At 43.4% G+C, this 16,519-nt stretch overlaps 1 protein-coding gene across 1 annotated transcript; it reads left to right on the forward strand.

The window, feature by feature from the left end:
• The first annotated feature begins 1,258 nt into the window (after positions 1 to 1,258).
• On the forward strand, positions 1,259 to 11,712 carry MSRB2 (methionine sulfoxide reductase B2). Its single transcript, XM_068405615.1, is given in 6 exon segments — positions 1,259 to 1,401; positions 2,568 to 2,615; positions 2,618 to 2,672; positions 4,043 to 4,123; positions 8,106 to 8,253; positions 10,639 to 11,712. Coding segments are annotated over 6 exon segments (540 nt in total). The 5' UTR covers positions 1,259 to 1,301; the 3' UTR covers positions 10,747 to 11,712.
• The last annotated feature ends 4,807 nt before the right edge of the window (positions 11,713 to 16,519 follow it).

Here is a 16,519-nt window from a genome sequence, read left to right on the forward strand (position 1 = left end):
ATTCCCTCTAAACTGTGGCTAAATGACTGATACAAGATGCCATAGCAGTAAGTTAGAAAGGGTTTGGAAAGATCTTCTCTGATCTTCACTTCCCAAATGGCTGAACATGGAAAAATGTTGTCCCTTCTGTCTACAGCATAGACGCTGCCCTCCACCAGCGCTGAGAGCCCCAGTGAAGCCCTCTCCTCTGTGCCCAGCAGCCCCGCTCCCCTACCATCCTGAATCATGGTCCAGAGGACTCACAGGCATCACATCTCCAGGATTTTTATCAAGGTACTCTGGCTTCACTCCATCATGTCTTATTATAGAGGACAAAGCCATTAATCAACCGTGTGCCCCCCTCTCCCCGCTGCTGCAGATAGCGAGTGCGATCATCTACAAGCCTTGCTGCTATCTGTCTTTCGATGCATGGCTTAGTGGATCCAAGCAGAGGATTTGATTGCAGCCAGGGTACCGATCATACACTGTGCTGGATGTCCTCGTCTGCCATTGTGCTCACCATCTTAGACATGAGGATGTTTCAATACAAAAGGGTGTGTATACACAGGACTGATCACACAACACTATTTTTTTAGCTTTGATTTAAAAATTAGATTAGAAGAATTAGACTAAAAAGAAGGTCATTTTGTATTAAACACCATTATTAGCCTTGTTATCTGATGCAATCAAAAGAGTTCCTTTCAGTAATGATGAACGAATTTCAATCAGAAATGGAGCTACTGGGAAAAAAAGCAGACAACAGCATTAAGGCTTACCCTGGCACACTGACCTGTGTTTGGGTCTACCTTTTAAGGACAGGAGGCCAAACTAAAATACGGGTCCTATTACAGGTATATTTATAGGTCAAGTCAAAGCAGCTGTGACTGCAAATCACACCACATAAACAAGTAGCCACTTAGCACGTCGCCTTTGCAATTACTCGATCAATACAACTAAGAGCAATGCCTATAACATGCATTTAGGAGAGCAAGAGCACTTTTGCATGCAAATACCAGACTCATCCTCCTTAAAAACAACCTATAACAGCTGCAAGCAAATGCCTCGACAGGATTTTGTCATATTTATGGCTGCAGGGATTGTTCAATTTTTAAGTCCATCTCTTTGCCTCTCTGTAAGAAGTGATTGAAACCTTTACCTGCAAATGCTGCATTGGTGTTTAAGCAGGTGCTTTACTCATTGCTTTTATAAGGTGCAATTATTTAGGTTGAATGTACGGATTAGATGTGCAAACCGGTGGGGTGGGACCCGGGCAGCTGCCAAGTGGCCGCGGCCGGCAGCTCCCCCCGGCCCACCCCGCTGGTATGGCGGCTTGTCTGCTCCGGAGGATGCTCGGAAGTCACCTCCTCTTCCTCCACTCCCCGCTGCGGAGCTCCGGCAGCGGCTGCAACCGCGGTGGCACAGGTACCCTCTGCCCGGTGCATGGGGAGGCGGGGGGAAAGGGCAGGAGCTGCCTTCCAAGGGGAGGGCATCCGAGTCCCCCGTGTCCTCTAGCCTGCTGGCAAGGGCTGTGTCAGCCTGCTGGAGGTATTTCTCTTGAACTGGCAGGCTAGACTATAGTTTTTATAGCTAAACTGTAATTTTCAAATTCCTGTTTTCCCCCCCAATATCATCTCTGCGTTGCAAGAGATGAGTCCAGGCAAGTGCTCATCACTCGGGAGATGTTTTTTTTTCACATATGCTATGCTGATGGGAGATAAGCGTGGAGGTGCTTTCCTACATCAGACTGTTTGATTAAGAAGGAATGAAGCTGTTTCACTCACTGTTTTTCAGCCAATCTGTTAATTCTGTGCCAATCTCGTACCACCATAAATGTTCTGCACAGTGTGCACAGACTCATAGCAAGTGTTGCTGGAGGTTTGCACTGTGTTGGGTGACTTCTGCTCTCCTGTTGTGTGTCCCCCATCTAACTGTATACCCATTTCTTTAGGGTTGTAGGTGTTGCTTTCTTCCTGTGCCCCTTCTTAGCGTTACTTTTCACTGAGTCCTGTGGAAGTTGATAATCTTTGATAGCCCATAAATGAGCACAAGTTCTGGTTTCTGAGGGTTTCCAAGAGGCAAACTACCAAACCTTTCAGCAGTGAAGGAGCACCAGCAGACCAGCAGTTATCCCAAGGCAGAATAGAATCATGGAATGGTTTGGGTTGGAAGGGACCTTAAAGATCATCTAGTTCCACCCTCCTTGCCATGGGCAGGGACACCTTCCACTAGATCAGGTTGCTCAAAGCCCCATCCAACCTGGCCTTGAACACTTCCAGGGATGGGGCATTCAGAACTGAGAGCTCAGCTGGGAGAGCAGATGGTACCTTGGCTCACAGGTGCCTGTTTATGTTCAGAGCCTTCCCAAGTGATGTGCTGGAGCTGCTCCCCATGTGTAGCACAGAGAATGGAAAGCAGATGCAAAGTCCAGCACTTGCCCCTGCTGTTACGCCCCTGAACTGCCCTCCTGTGTTCTGTCTGTACCCACAGAAACTATGGGATAATTGAGGTCATGATGGAAATCATCACCTTAACAGTGATTAAAACGGTTTTTAAAATAATACAAATTATCTTTCTATATCTAATTGAAGACACGGGCTCTCTGACTAAACAAGCTGAAGCAACTGTTGCTACAGACTGGAAAAAAAATTGACTCCAGAGCAATTCTATGTTACAAGAGAAAAGGAACTGAACCGGTAAGCAAAAGCTCTAATTCTGTCCAAGTTAAGCCACCTCCCTCTGCCTGCTGGGCAGAGGAAACCTGCTTTGGGGAGCTCTCATCACCCAGTTGCTCCACAGGTTTGCCCCTGCCTTCCTGTGTGTTCTGGTTTTGCAGGGATAAAATTTATAGAATCACTTTTCTGTTACATTAGTTTCAGTCTGTGGCCAGCTGTGCTATGGTGATCAAGGCCATTAGCAGTGAGATCCAGGGCAGCTGACCCAGGCTGGCCCACAGGTGTGTTCTGCAACACTAACGTCAGGTTTACTATAAATGGGAAAGCTGGTGGGGATCTGGAGCTCTTTGCTGTGCTCTCTTTTCTCTCTTCCTTCTTCTCCTCGATGGTTGTGATCCCTGGAGGAACTTGCCCCCACTCTATGGGCTGAGTATAACTTAGTGTCTTTTGTATAAGTATTAATATTGGTTTTCTTTTTTTATTAAACCTGTTTAAATTTCAGCCTATGAGTCCCCCCTCGTTCCCAATTCCTTTTCTTAGCTGAGGAGGGGTCTTGGGTGATAGAACAACTGGTTATTGTTTAGCCCTGGGTGTGGGCTAAATGGAGACGCTGTGGATGAAAGTTAGACTCATACTGAACTGGGTGGTGTTTTTGTTCTGGGATACTTTACTGCCAGCTCAGCTGTCTGTGTGGCAGTGGTGGAGGCCTCTCCAGAGGGGAGGGAGAAGATCATATTTTTGTCCTGAAGTCTCCTTTTTTTGACCATATGTAGATTAGCCATGCAATATGCAGGAGCCAGGTTATCCCTTGCGTGCCAGATCACCCACCCACCTTGTCCCCCCACTCTGCTTCCTCCTCTGATGGAGGCCAAGGAGTGTTGTGAGTGGAGTGCTGGCATCCCTAGCCAAGAGCCAGGGTTTCTGTGCGTGCAGAACATGCGCTGTGGGATTAAATCACGTGAACTGTGCCCAAATCCTTATCTGTAAAATAAGGATCCCAACTCCAGACCACGCAGGGAGGAGGAAAGTCCCTTTGTAGAGCTACTTTGAAGCTGTGGCACTCCATAGCAGAGCCCTGGTCTTTGGGATCCTGCACTTTTCAGAAGTTCCTCAGAGGTCATGACTCCAGCCCTGGTACCTGGTTGATTTATGCATCTGACTGGTCTCGAAGTTTCTGGGGGCAGGGGGTAGTCTTCACTATTAATCCAAAGGCATCCTCCCCTTCATTTCTTTAGGCTGCTAATATTTGTTCTTCAAAGCCCCCTGTGAAGCCTTCTTTTTTATGGTTTTTCTCCTGTTTTGAATCTGATTCCTACATGCTTGGTTCCAGATGGTGAGCTTTTAGAGACCTGAATTATTAACTTCTCTTTTTTTTCTGCCTTTTTAAAAAGCCATTCAGTGGGCGTCTATTCCGGAATAACACAGCATCGGGAATATACTGCTGCGTGTGCTGTGATGCCCCCACTGTTCAGGTAACATCCTTTTGATTTCACAGCCTCCTTAGAATGACGTACTGTGGCAGGAGGTGGCAGTGTCTTTTCATGAGAGGAATGGAAATGTGTAGGCCAGAAGTACAAATCCCTTTTGGTGCCAGAGTGCTATGTGTAAGATTTTCCAGGATACCTTGGTGATACAGGTACATGGTATGCCCTTTTCTTGAGCATATGAGGGTCTCCAGTGGCCAGCAGGCAGGGAATTGCTACATTAGGGTCTGCCTTTTCTCCTGCCACGCACACTGTACTTTTTGGTGATGATAATTCTCTGCTTAAGAGGTCCCTAAGCCACAAGTTGCCACAAAATACATGTGTTTACGCATGAGTATCACTGTATGTTTGCTCTGTTCTCGTGCTCTTCCTCAGTCATCTTCTGTTACACATGCTACTGGGCTGGAGAGACCTTTGGCCTGCCTTAGTCTGGCTGCTGCTATGTTCTTACTGCTGCGTCCCTTGTACTGGACCTGAGACCTCCTCTTCACCCCCACCCCCTTCTTCCGGTTCCCTAAATTAAATTCCACTATTTTTACCTTTTTGGTTCCATCTACTTTTTAAAACCCGACTGGCAAACGACTGTACTATTAACCTCCCTGTGCTCTTTACTTATACTATATATTTTGCAACTTCATTAAAGTCTAAGTCAAAAGGAAATAGTGTCTTGCAGTAGGATGTGCAGAGGGTGTTCTGTTCTCTGTAACTGAACCAGAAAAGACAGCTCCTCATATTTTTGATCTAGAAAATAGCCTTTATATATTCCCAGCTGAGAGTTCAATGGAATACAGCTGATACACCCATTTTTATGAAGACTTTGAAGGATGCATCACAGAGCAGAACTTCAAATGGGAAGCTGAGGAACAAGAGAGCTGGATAGTAAAAAAGGGGGGGAAATGTAACATCTGTATTAAAAATAAACTAAGCAATTAAATGGTAAAATTGGAGGCTGATAATTGTGGATAGTTAGTTTTCCTTTGGCCAAATACATAAAAATATTGTAATGCAAATGAACATTTGCTTAAATGTATCTTTTTCTATAGAGGTTTGCTAATAAACGCTTTTAAATAAATTCATTTCAGAAGCTAGTGCAGCATTGCAGAATATTCTGAAGACAAATACAAAGCCTAAAAATACCTCTGGAAAATTCAGATAAATTAGAGAAATTTAAAATTACTGAGCTGTGGAAGATTTTCTTCAATTCCTTCAAATGTTCCTTCAATTTAGGCATCCTTTATATTAGACAATAGATATTGACAGGCTAATGTGAAGAGAGATGAGCATTGGAGGGAATTGCTTCTGCTGCTAAACTAATAACAGAACAACAATATAACCAAACAGTCATGCTGCTTTTTGCAGTATCCAGCTCTCAGAGAATATAGGTACTTTTGTTTAAAGCATATAATAATGCTGAGCCTTACAGGCTGATACAAGAAAATTAAAAAATACAAACTTACAGAAAAAAAGCTTCTAGGGAAATTGAAAATTATTAAATGTGCAAAATGGTCTGAAAATATTTTTTCCATGATTGCATTATGTTATGGAGGACACTAACAACAAGGGGAAAAAAATGCTATTTGATAAGAGATTCATTCATCATGTTTATTTCCTAGTGCATTAAAAATGTCCTTTCTTTTTCAAATGCATTAGATCATTAGCTACAGGTAAACATGAAGCATTTCCTCCTTTCTTTCAAAGTACACATGTGTGTATATATTTATACCAGAATTTATTACCTTCTGCTGCCAAATATTCATTTGAAAGAGTTGGAAATACATGGAACAAACCTCTAACATTTATAGATAGCAAATTGTGGTGCTTTAATGAAATCTCAAACGTTCAGCGAACCATAAACCTACAGCTGAGATTCATACAGCAAAAAGCACTTTTTAGAATTATCTGGATTCCATCCAGGATGACTGAAATAGGGATCAAAGTAAATGACATGTGCTGGAGGAATGGTGTGTCGAAGGCTAATCTAATGCGTATGTTTAGGGAAAGTCCATTTATCCATAAATTAGGTGGTAAAATACTTCAAAGGACAAATATGATCTTGAACAGCAATATTTTTGGGTACTAAAATGTCTCTATTAGGGAATCTAAGTGATATTACTGTTAGTAAAACCACACAGAGACCATTTCTTTTGCGAACTAGTTTAACAGCTCAAAAGATTGATCCTTTAGCAGTGGAAAGTATCTACAATAAACTTAAGTATTGTGAGTGGCATGTAAGGGATGGAGTCAGTCAGGGTCAGATGCAAAACCCACGTAGCATTAAAGACCTTCCTTGACTCTACAGGGTTTCAGACAGGATCCTTGTATCTGTGTACGCATAAGCAGAAGGATCCCTGTGTCAAAAAATGAAGAGTTCTGATTGGAATCTTTTGAGTATAAGAAAGAAACAGCACAGGTATGTCAGGGAAACTCAAAAGTGATGTAGGGACATTTGTGTTCCCCCAGGCTGTTCTTTGGGCCTCTGTGGCAGGTAGGCACAGTGTTCACGTGGTTTTGTAGCAGGGAAGGCAGGAAAGAAATACGCCTGGAGCCCTAAATACCTTCTTATAGAAACACAGAGTCTGCAAGCTGCATTTGCTTCGGTGCAGCCTGTGTCTGTGCTGTGTCCTATTTCTCCCTGGTTTTATGAAGGGGAGGAGGTAGGAGAGCATTTCTCATGGGTCTTTGTGGAGTAACGTAATGGACTGGGCAACAGCCTGCACAAAAACTAGCCTTTGGTCATTCTGTGTTTGTAAATCCTCTGTTATTTCCACCGCTTCATTGGTCAAAGACAGCTCTGTACAATTAATTATGAAATGCATGCTGAAGCATGCACTGTTCTTTGGGTCGGATTTTTCAAGCTCTTTGCTCAGCTTGTCTGTCTTGTCTTTCCAAAAGGTATCGCAAGTAAGATTTTCAGGTTTTTCTTCACTGTATTAATATCCCACCAAAATACACGTGCTATATGCTAGATGTTTTGCTTTGAAGTCTATATCGGCTGAGGGACTAATCCCCCTGGTGACAGCCGAGCTGCTGCTGGTGTCCCCGGCCACCACTAGGTGCCAGTGAGAGCACGGGGCTGGGGACAGGGGATCGGTCAGGGGAGCGCGGGGAGCGGCCCAGGGAGGCTCCGGGACATTTGTTCTGCTCGTGAGTCTGCATTTCTCGCTCTAACTCACACTAGGTCACTCTAACGCCAGAAGAAAGTACTTATGGCTATCAAGACTCACACAACTTTAAATAGGAGGGATTCTCTCATTTCTGTATGCTAAATCCCCCAAGTATCTTCCAATTGTATTTTCCAGTATGCTCTAGGTTCTAATATGCCACTCAATGGGGTTGGTAATCCGGGATGGCAACAGGAGGCACCCACAAGTTGACAATCTGTAGTACTGTTTCTGATGGTCGCGATTACCGCTCGGGAAAAGTAGATCTTTGTGCTATGAGGATTTGTCATTGCTTGATCGATGGTTTAAAAAAATCTCTGTTCGATTTACCAAACCGTTTTGATGCCTGACTGCAAGCCAAAGCCATCATCGGGTGTGAGCCTGGTCCGGTGGGACAACCTAGCCATTTTCCGTGCTCACTTTCCATACTTCGTTTCTTCTTGTAAACTCTCTTCTCTGAGGTTGTGCTGTATTGGGCCACGCTTTGAACTGCAACTTGCAGGTGTAATTCAGCTACAGAATGTGCTCAGGTGTTGGAAAAACCTTTTCTCAAGCTTTATAAAGTGCCAAATTGTCAGTGCAATAGAAATGGTGAGGCAATAGCTCCTGTTGTGGGCTGATCAAGAATTCCCTTTGGAAAAGAGCTTCCAGCACAGTTTGGTGCCAGTGAGAAAACTTTCATTGTGCCAAATATTATTAATAGTAGTACAAGACAAGGATGAGGAAAAAAGCCATTGTTCTTATTAAAACCAGACGTTTTTGTAATGTATCTGTTATTAATTAACAAGAAGATCTGGTTTCCGCTCTAGCTCAGAAAAGAAGTACAATTCTGGGACTGGATGGCCATCGTTTTCTGAGGCTTATGGTACTTGTGGGAGAGATGAAACTAATACCAATATCATGAGACGACCAGACAACTCGTTGGGATCAACAAGAACTGAAGTCGTCTGCAAACAGGTATGTTTATTTTGGAGGTGGTACCCAAAGACCCAAATCTTAACAATAAGGGGGTTTTGTGCTCATGAATGAATCTACCTAAATACAGCAGTGAGAATTACGGTATTACTGGAACCATTCTCTCTCACTTCTTGGTATGAAACACATGAGTAGAGTTCAAAGTATCAAATATAGGCAGTCAGTTTGGGGTGAAGAAAATTATGTGACTGGGGTGAAGAAAATTGTGTAAGTATAGCCAAGGGCTGGAGTTTAGACAGAAAATTTATTCAGAAGACCTCAGGTGAACTGCAGTATATGACAACAGACAGTGGAAGGGACTCAGAGATTTAGTCCATGCATTTGCCCAATCACAGTGTCAGTTCTTCCTAATCCGGTCCTGCTAGATGTTTGCTGAAGCTGTTCTTAAAATACACAGTGATGGAGACTCCACAGCCTTACTAGGTAATGAGTTGTAACATTCATATCTTCCCACTATTGGTTAGACACTGGGGAAAACACTAAGTTTGCTTTGCAGCAGTTGAAGCTTATTTCTATTTGCTCTGCATGGCGGTGGTGGTGCACCGCAACTTCACAGCTATCTTCTATGGGTTCTCTTATTTCACGGAACCACACTTCTTTTTTCAGGAGGCTATTTTGACTCCCTCAATCATCTCTCTTCTAGACTGGAAAGGGCCGGTTCCTTCAACTGTTCCTTTTTATGCAGTGTTTTTTAGAGCACTGATCCTCTTGTTGCTCTATTTTGCACTCCTTCCAATCAATCCTTTTCCCTCTTGAAGCACAGTGCAAAGCTGGTTGTAGCACTGCAGCTGGGCCTAGCCTACATCAGAGATTAAAGGCTGTTTAGGTGCGTTATAGCTAGTGTTCTTGTCCTTTCCCCAACCCATGACCCATACCTGTACTGGGGTACTGGGAGCTGCTGTAATACCCAGGTCTTTTTCTAAAGAACTGCCACCCCTAACCATTTCTTCCCAACCCTAAATCTGTGCTGTTTATTACTTCGATTAAGGTATAGAAGTATGCAATTGAGTTTAATGGATTACATCTTGGGATTTTTTGTGTCTGTTTTTCCAGACTGTTAAGATTGCTTTTTATTCTGATACTGTCCCCCAGTGTGGTTGCAGCCCCTTCTAGCAGGGTTAGGTATTATCTGCAAACGCAACAAGCATTCGCTGCAGTCCATTATCATGGTAGACTTCATGTTTGTGGTAGTATCACAGAATCACAGAATCACAGAATGTTAGGGATTGGAAGGGACCTCGAAAGATCATCTAGTCCAATCCCCCTGCCGGGGCAGGATTGCCTAGACCATATCACACAGGAACGCGTCCAGGCGGGTTTTGAATGTCTCCAGAGAAGGAGACTCCACAACCTCTCTGGGCAGCCTGTTCCAGTGTTCAGTCACCCTCACCGTAAAGAAGTTTTTCCTCAAATTTAAGTGGAACCTCCTGTGTTCCAGCTTGCACCCATTGCCCCTTGTCCTGTCAAGGGATGTCACTGAGAAGAGCCTGGCTCCGTCCTCTTGACACTTGCCCTTTACATATTTATAAACATTAATGAGGTCACCCCTCAGTCTCCTCTTCTCCAAGCTAAAGAGACCCAGCTCCCTCAGCCTCTCCTCATAAGTGAGATGTTCCACTCCCTTAATCATCTTCGTGGCTCTGCGCTGGACTCTCTCTAGCAGTTCCCTGTCCTTCTTGAACTGAGGGGCCCAGAACTGGACACAATATTCCAGATGCGGCCTCACCAGGGCAGAGTAGAGGGGGAGGAGAACCTCTCTCGACCTGCTGACCACACCCCCTTCTAATACACCCCAGGATGCCATTGGCCTTCTTGGCCACAAGGGCACACTGCTGGCTCATGGTCATCCTGTTGTCCACTAGGACCCCCAGGTCCCTTTCCCCTACGCTGGTCTCCAGCAATTACCTTTGAATAAGCCCAGCTGAAAACAACCTTCCAATTTTATAATGAACCACTGATAGCTGTTCTGAGTCTAATTTTTTTCCCATCAGTAATTTTGGGGGGAGAGGTGTGGAAATCCTCAGTTCACCCGTGAGAAGGACCTACAGTGACTGTCTCAATTAACTGGAAATTTTCATTATGTATTGAGAATTCTAGATTCTCCCATATATTTCCTATACTTCCTGGAATTAGTACCTTTTGACTTCCTCTTCTGAGATCTGCTGTTTTGGGAACGGATATTCACTCACTGGCCAGAGGTGATTACTCCGGGATGTATTTCTAGTCTCTCCTCAAGACTCCTCCACCCACAGAACTCAACAGTGAATTCATCATACCAGTTTCTTCATTCATGATAGCACAGCAGGTACCAGCATAATGTTGGTCCGTAATTGTAATGGTAATAATTGTACATAATTTCTGTTGCAGTGTGATGCTCATCTAGGCCATGTGTTTGATGATGGTCCCACACCTTTTGGGCAGAGGTTCTGTATCAACAGTGTTTCATTAAACTTCAAACCAGGCTCTGGTCTGTGAGAAGTGGATCTCTGTGGCTTATAGAACATCCTTACACTGCTCGTACAACAGACTTGTGAAAAACTCTCACACTTTTAATATAGGACTAAAATTTTAGTACTTACGCCATTGTAGCTTTGCTTTCCAGCTATTATCAGCGTTGATAAAATACATATTTTTGTGGTAACTCTTTGGCAGTCTGCCTTTTGATGGTTAGTGTGATGTAAGTGTTGATCTGTTTATGGTACGTTTTTCATTTAAAAAAGAAATCAATGCAATAGTTCACATTCATAACTATCATCATTAACTGCATGGAGGCTGCTGAAATGAAGCGCTCTCCTGAACCTGACTTTGCCTATGCTGAACAGTAGTTGTGGCACCCAGGAATACAGATGTACATGGCTGGTCATGCCAAAGATTTACTTGTGTAAAATCATCGTATCCTTCTAAAGGGAAGCAAAAAAACCCATGAATCTCCAAGTAAGGTTTGCGGCTTTTTTTCCCCTGATGTGACATACCTTTAGCCAAGCCAAGTGACTCTTCTGTGAAGCCATAAAAGCAAAGTCCTGAAGGAGGACCTAATTAAAACTATTCCAGACAATGAAACCAGTGGAAACACGGAGTCTTTCTTCTTTTGAATTGATGACTTTGATTCTGTGCCCAATAGCAGAGCTGAAGTAGGGTTTGCTTCAGGAACTTCCTCTTATAGAAATAATATTATAATAATGTAACAATCTGTGTAATATGTCTGGACTTCTGTTAGCTCTTGTGTATTTCAGAATGTGAAAATACAGTCAACTTCACATTCATTTTTATTTGGGGGAAAAAATTGGCATCAAAAGCCATGTCATTAAAGTGATGCTTTTGTTGAAAACATGCCTTGTCTGTTCTTCCCTGTACAAGTTTGTAAATACTTCCGTATTCTCCCAAGCACTGTCACCATGGTTCACTGTAACAGGAAAATAAATCATATATTTATTAAATTGAGCTTTCCTTTCAGATTTTTTTCCAGAGAAAATAATCTCTGAGTCAGACTAAACTGGCTGGGTTTAAATGCTTCCCTGCTGAGAGTTACTAGGCAACATCTCATTTGGCTTTACCTATAACAGGCTGTTTCCATTCTCCCCACTTTGGTTGCCTCAGTAATAAAAAGGGTGTGTTCATTTACTTAGACTAGTGTAGTCTTAAAACTGTTTAATGTCTTCAGAAAGCAGACCTCTGTTCCACTGAACTGGAGCTCTGCAGTTTTTCATTCTCCTGTACTTTCTACAGGAGAACTCTACAATTTCATAACTTTTTAAAACATCATATGAAGACAGTGATCACTACAGCCAACCCAAACCAGAATGGCACAAAGGCCACCAGAGGTGAGAAGCAGCATGAACGAAGCAGGCACTTGCTGCTCCTGATTTTACGTAGCACCATAGATGGTGATGGTCACATTGTCATCAGAGGTGTCTGTTAATGGCAGCAGCGTGCTGCTTGCTGTGTCTGTGCTGCAGCATGCTCTGCCATGCAGCGATGCCCTTGCTTCACCTATTGCTACCGCCTGCCTGCTCTCACCAGGATGTATGTGCCCAGCCTGCTCAGGTCTGCTCCCAAGAGTCTTCGCAGGAAGTACAGAAATCGCTGTCCTCGCATGCTCTGAACTCATGTACCTCTCATCCTGATATACTCTCATTCACTGGTTGGTATTTTTTTTCTTAAAATCTATTGCACAGCTACTGGGAAAGGGGGGTTGGCCCTTACAGGCATTCTTTAGTCAGGCAGCCCCCTGCCCTCTCCTCACCTTTCACATCAGGAGAGGGTTGTCTCGGAAAGGAGCATGACTAGAAGCTGTCCCCATCTGGACTCCTGTGTTCAGCCAGGTGCTGGTGGAGAAGCCAGCACCTGCCTGTGTACAGTGATGTTTGGCTGGGATAATAAACTGAAATGCTCCTTACTTCTGCAAATGGCAGAAAGTAGGAAGAGAACTGGCAAAATACCTGTTTCTTACCTGTCCCCACAGACACCAGGTCTCACTGACACCTTCTGAGGATGAGACTGAATGCCATACAAAAAAAACAGACCATGGACCAGAAAAAAAACCCTAGTATCCACACACAGACTTGTGTTCAAACCCTGCTCAGTTTAGTACCTTGGATGTATGTGGTTGGTGGAGACCAACTCTTAGAGAACTGGCAAGTTAGTAACTATTACTGATAGAGGAAGCTTGCCTGAGCAGAGACCGTATTTATTCTACACCTGTAAAGATCATTGTACGCAACTGGACATTTGGGCTGAGCAGCAGCTGGTGCCTCCTCAGTCATCAGCAGGATGACCCAAGGGAGGAGTCCTGTGAGGGTCTTATTTAGCTTGTGCAGTGTTAATTGCAGATACATAAATATATGAACAGACCCATATCTTCAAGGACAGCACCTGACCTGCACTATATTGATATGTCACCAAAAAAAACCAGCATAAAACACAGCTCTGCTGCCCCAGGAAAAACAGACACTGAGCTGAGCTGCCTTGTTCTGCTTATTCATTTGAAAATGGGGAAAAGAGGAAGGTTTGGCTTTCACCACATCAGTAAAATCAGAGTAATGGCCCATTACCCATCAGCGTGGCTGTGTATCCTGCTGTTTGGAGTAGCTATACTGAGAGGTTTTGAATATCCTGCCCCTTCACCTCACTGTAAATCTAAAAGCATTTAGATGTCTGTATGTACCTGTCCTGGTTTGGCCTAAACCAGGCCGATTTTCCTTTCAGTGATTTTTACTTTCAGCTAAGTCTCCTCTAAGTAACTGCACTTTCTGAAACTAACTGCATGTTTTGCAGACAGTGTCTGCTTCCAGGACTGATAACGCTCGAAGTTTGTAGTTATCGCTGAGGCACCGGTAGGGATGTTGTGCAGTAAGGCTCTTGCTGTACTTATTCTTAGAGAAACCAAGGTCACTGCTGAATTCCTCACTGCTTACAAGTGAAGAGCCAAAGGGGGGTCGCAGCTGCAGGGGGGAGCAGACAGGGCAGGTGACCCAAAATTGACCAACGAGGGTATTCCATCCCATACACGTCATTCTCAGTATAAAGCGGGGGGATCACGAGGGTCTCGCTCTCTTTCTGCTATGGCCGGTGTCCAAGGAGGACTCCGTCTGTTTTCCTGCTGCCCCCGATCCCGATCCGTGCATTCCTGAATCCAGCTCTCGACCGTCGCTAGGCCCAGCCTGGGCCTTCCCGGAGCCTGCCCTGCAGTGCCGGTGGTGACATGGCTGACTTCAGGGGAGCTCAATCTTGGTTTTGTATATATATATTTGTATATATTTGATTATTTCTATTATTATTATTATACTCTTTTCCATTATTATAGTTTATTAAAACTGTTTTAACTTTCCAACCCAGAAGTCTCTCTCCCTTTTCCCTTTCCCTTTCCCTTTGGGGGGAGGGGAGAGGGGGATAACAGAGAGCATCTGCCGCAGGTTTAATAGCCGGCCCAGCTTTAAACCGTGACAGTACCCATGTATATACATATATGTAGAACAGGGGAAATAATTTTGCTTTGCGAGCATGGCCAGTAATCAATTTGGAATAAAAACCAAAATCAACAGAAGCCCTCTTATCACCCCCAGCCCTCCCCATGCCAGGCAGTTTGCACCTCTTCTGTTAAAACACAGCCGTACAAATGAATCATAGAATCACAGAATCACAGAATCGTTTTGGTTGGAAAAGTCCTCTAAGATCATCGAGTCCAACTGTTAACGTAGCACTGCCAAGTCAACCACTAAACCATGTCCCTAAGCACCACATCTATATGCCTTTTAAATACCTCCAGGCATGGTGACTCAACCACTTCCCTAGGCAGCCTGTTCCAATGTTTGATAACCCTTTCAGTGAAGAAATAGGTAAGGGAGGAATGAGTGGAGGAAATGGGTATGAACTTTCTGAATTAGCTCTTCTGACGGTTTTTTTGGCAATGTCTGACTCTTTTACATTCTCTGCTGTATCAGATAGTGGCTGGAACTGGTTGCACAGCAATCCCAAGTAGTGTGGTGGGAATAAGGCAGGGGTTTCTTACTTGATCCATCTTTTTATTACATTATCACTTGTGAAAAAATTATATGGATCAAAAGGGTTACTCCTCAGTAGTCCTTTATAGAATGGCAAGTTCAATAGCCTTGTTTTCTATTATTTGTCTTCCAATACAAGATGGGGGAGAAGGACCATGTTCTTTTGGGTACAAGATAATTAGCTCTTGAGCAGAGCATTGTTATTATTAGGTTAACAATTAATTTTGAGTATGTGCCAAGATCTGCATGTACAAAACTGCAAGCTGTCTGTGTCTTTGGTTTTACAATTCCCTCTGCTGGCTTTTTATTCTCTACATATCAGCTCAAACTTCTACTTTTCACTTTTAAGATCTATCACAGCATGGTCCCACCTTGTGTTTTGTCTCAGACATGCTGATGGTACGGGCCTGTGCTCTGCCAGTAATATCTGCCTTTGTAAATTTAAGGTCAAGTTTTCTTCAAATACATTTGTGGTTTGTCTTGGGCTGCCAAAACCAGAGGAGATCATGTAAGACTCTGCAAGGCCACTTGATGTCCCTGCCTCTTCCTGTCCTCCTCCCTGAAATTCACATCTCTCAGTATGCACATTGAGCACATCTATGCAACTGGTGTACTTTGACAGCTGGGATTACACCAGCTATAATGATGCTGCTGTTACCTTGGGCTTCATGCACCTGCCAGGGGAATCCATGTAACATTTCTCATCATGTATTTGAGCTTATCTCCCATGATGATGCATTTACATGAACTAATTTTATGTCTATAAACAGAGCTGTTGACATTTATGGTCTCATCCCTGTGTGATGTAAACTTCTGGACATTCAGAACCTCTGACTGTAAGCTCTTTGGGGCAGGGAACTTCATTATCTTCTGTGTCTGTGGTACCAACCACACCAAGACAGATCCTAGCTAAAGGCCCAAAGTGTTATAAGATTGTCAATAATAACGACCAATAATAATGGAAGACGCTATTAAAGAGTATCATAGGCTACAAGAATTTCCTCGTGTATCTGCACTGACTTTCTTCCACCATAGCGAATAAAAAGCAGTTGCTTCTTACAGTCAGTGAGCTGACTATACTCTGCCAGGCAACTGCAGATTTATGTTCCATCCTTCACATCTGAGAAGTTTTTCAACATTGTTATTTCACTAATTAGTTTCAATGATGATACTTTTTATCCCATTGTGTTTTTAAATAACCTTTTTATAAATCCTAATTGAGCTTTCTACATAATTCTTAAGAGATTTTAACATCTTAAATAAACTGTTTAAAGACTTTCTTAGTCTTTGCAGCATCTCTACAAGGCAAGTAATTATTCTCAATTTTACTGAGGGAAGACTTGATGAGAATTTAATTGACTTGCTCCAGACTATAAATTAAATTTGCAGCCAACCCAGAATTAGACTCTGCATGGCTCCTAACAGCGTCCAGATCTTCAGACCCTGCTTTTTCTAAAACTTGTTTTGGTACTTGATTGTTTGGGGGGCTGAATTACAGAAAGAGAGGAAGTAAAATTAGCATATGTTTTTCCAGCTGTGGTATTAAAACCAAAGCTAACACAACTAGGGCAACTTTGGCACATAAAGAGCAATGCTTGACCTCTTTTTCAGAGCAAAGGTGGGATGGTCTTGGTTAGGAAATAGGCAGCTGTATTGCCACACAGTCTAAAATGAACCAATATTCTTTGTTCCGTGACAGCTTTAGGTACAAATGAGGCAAGGCAGCTTGCTAACAGTAACTTCTTTGC

This window comes from Nyctibius grandis, chromosome 7, assembly GCF_013368605.1.
Source record: "Nyctibius grandis isolate bNycGra1 chromosome 7, bNycGra1.pri, whole genome shotgun sequence".
NCBI classification, from domain to species: domain Eukaryota; kingdom Metazoa; phylum Chordata; class Aves; order Nyctibiiformes; family Nyctibiidae; genus Nyctibius; species Nyctibius grandis.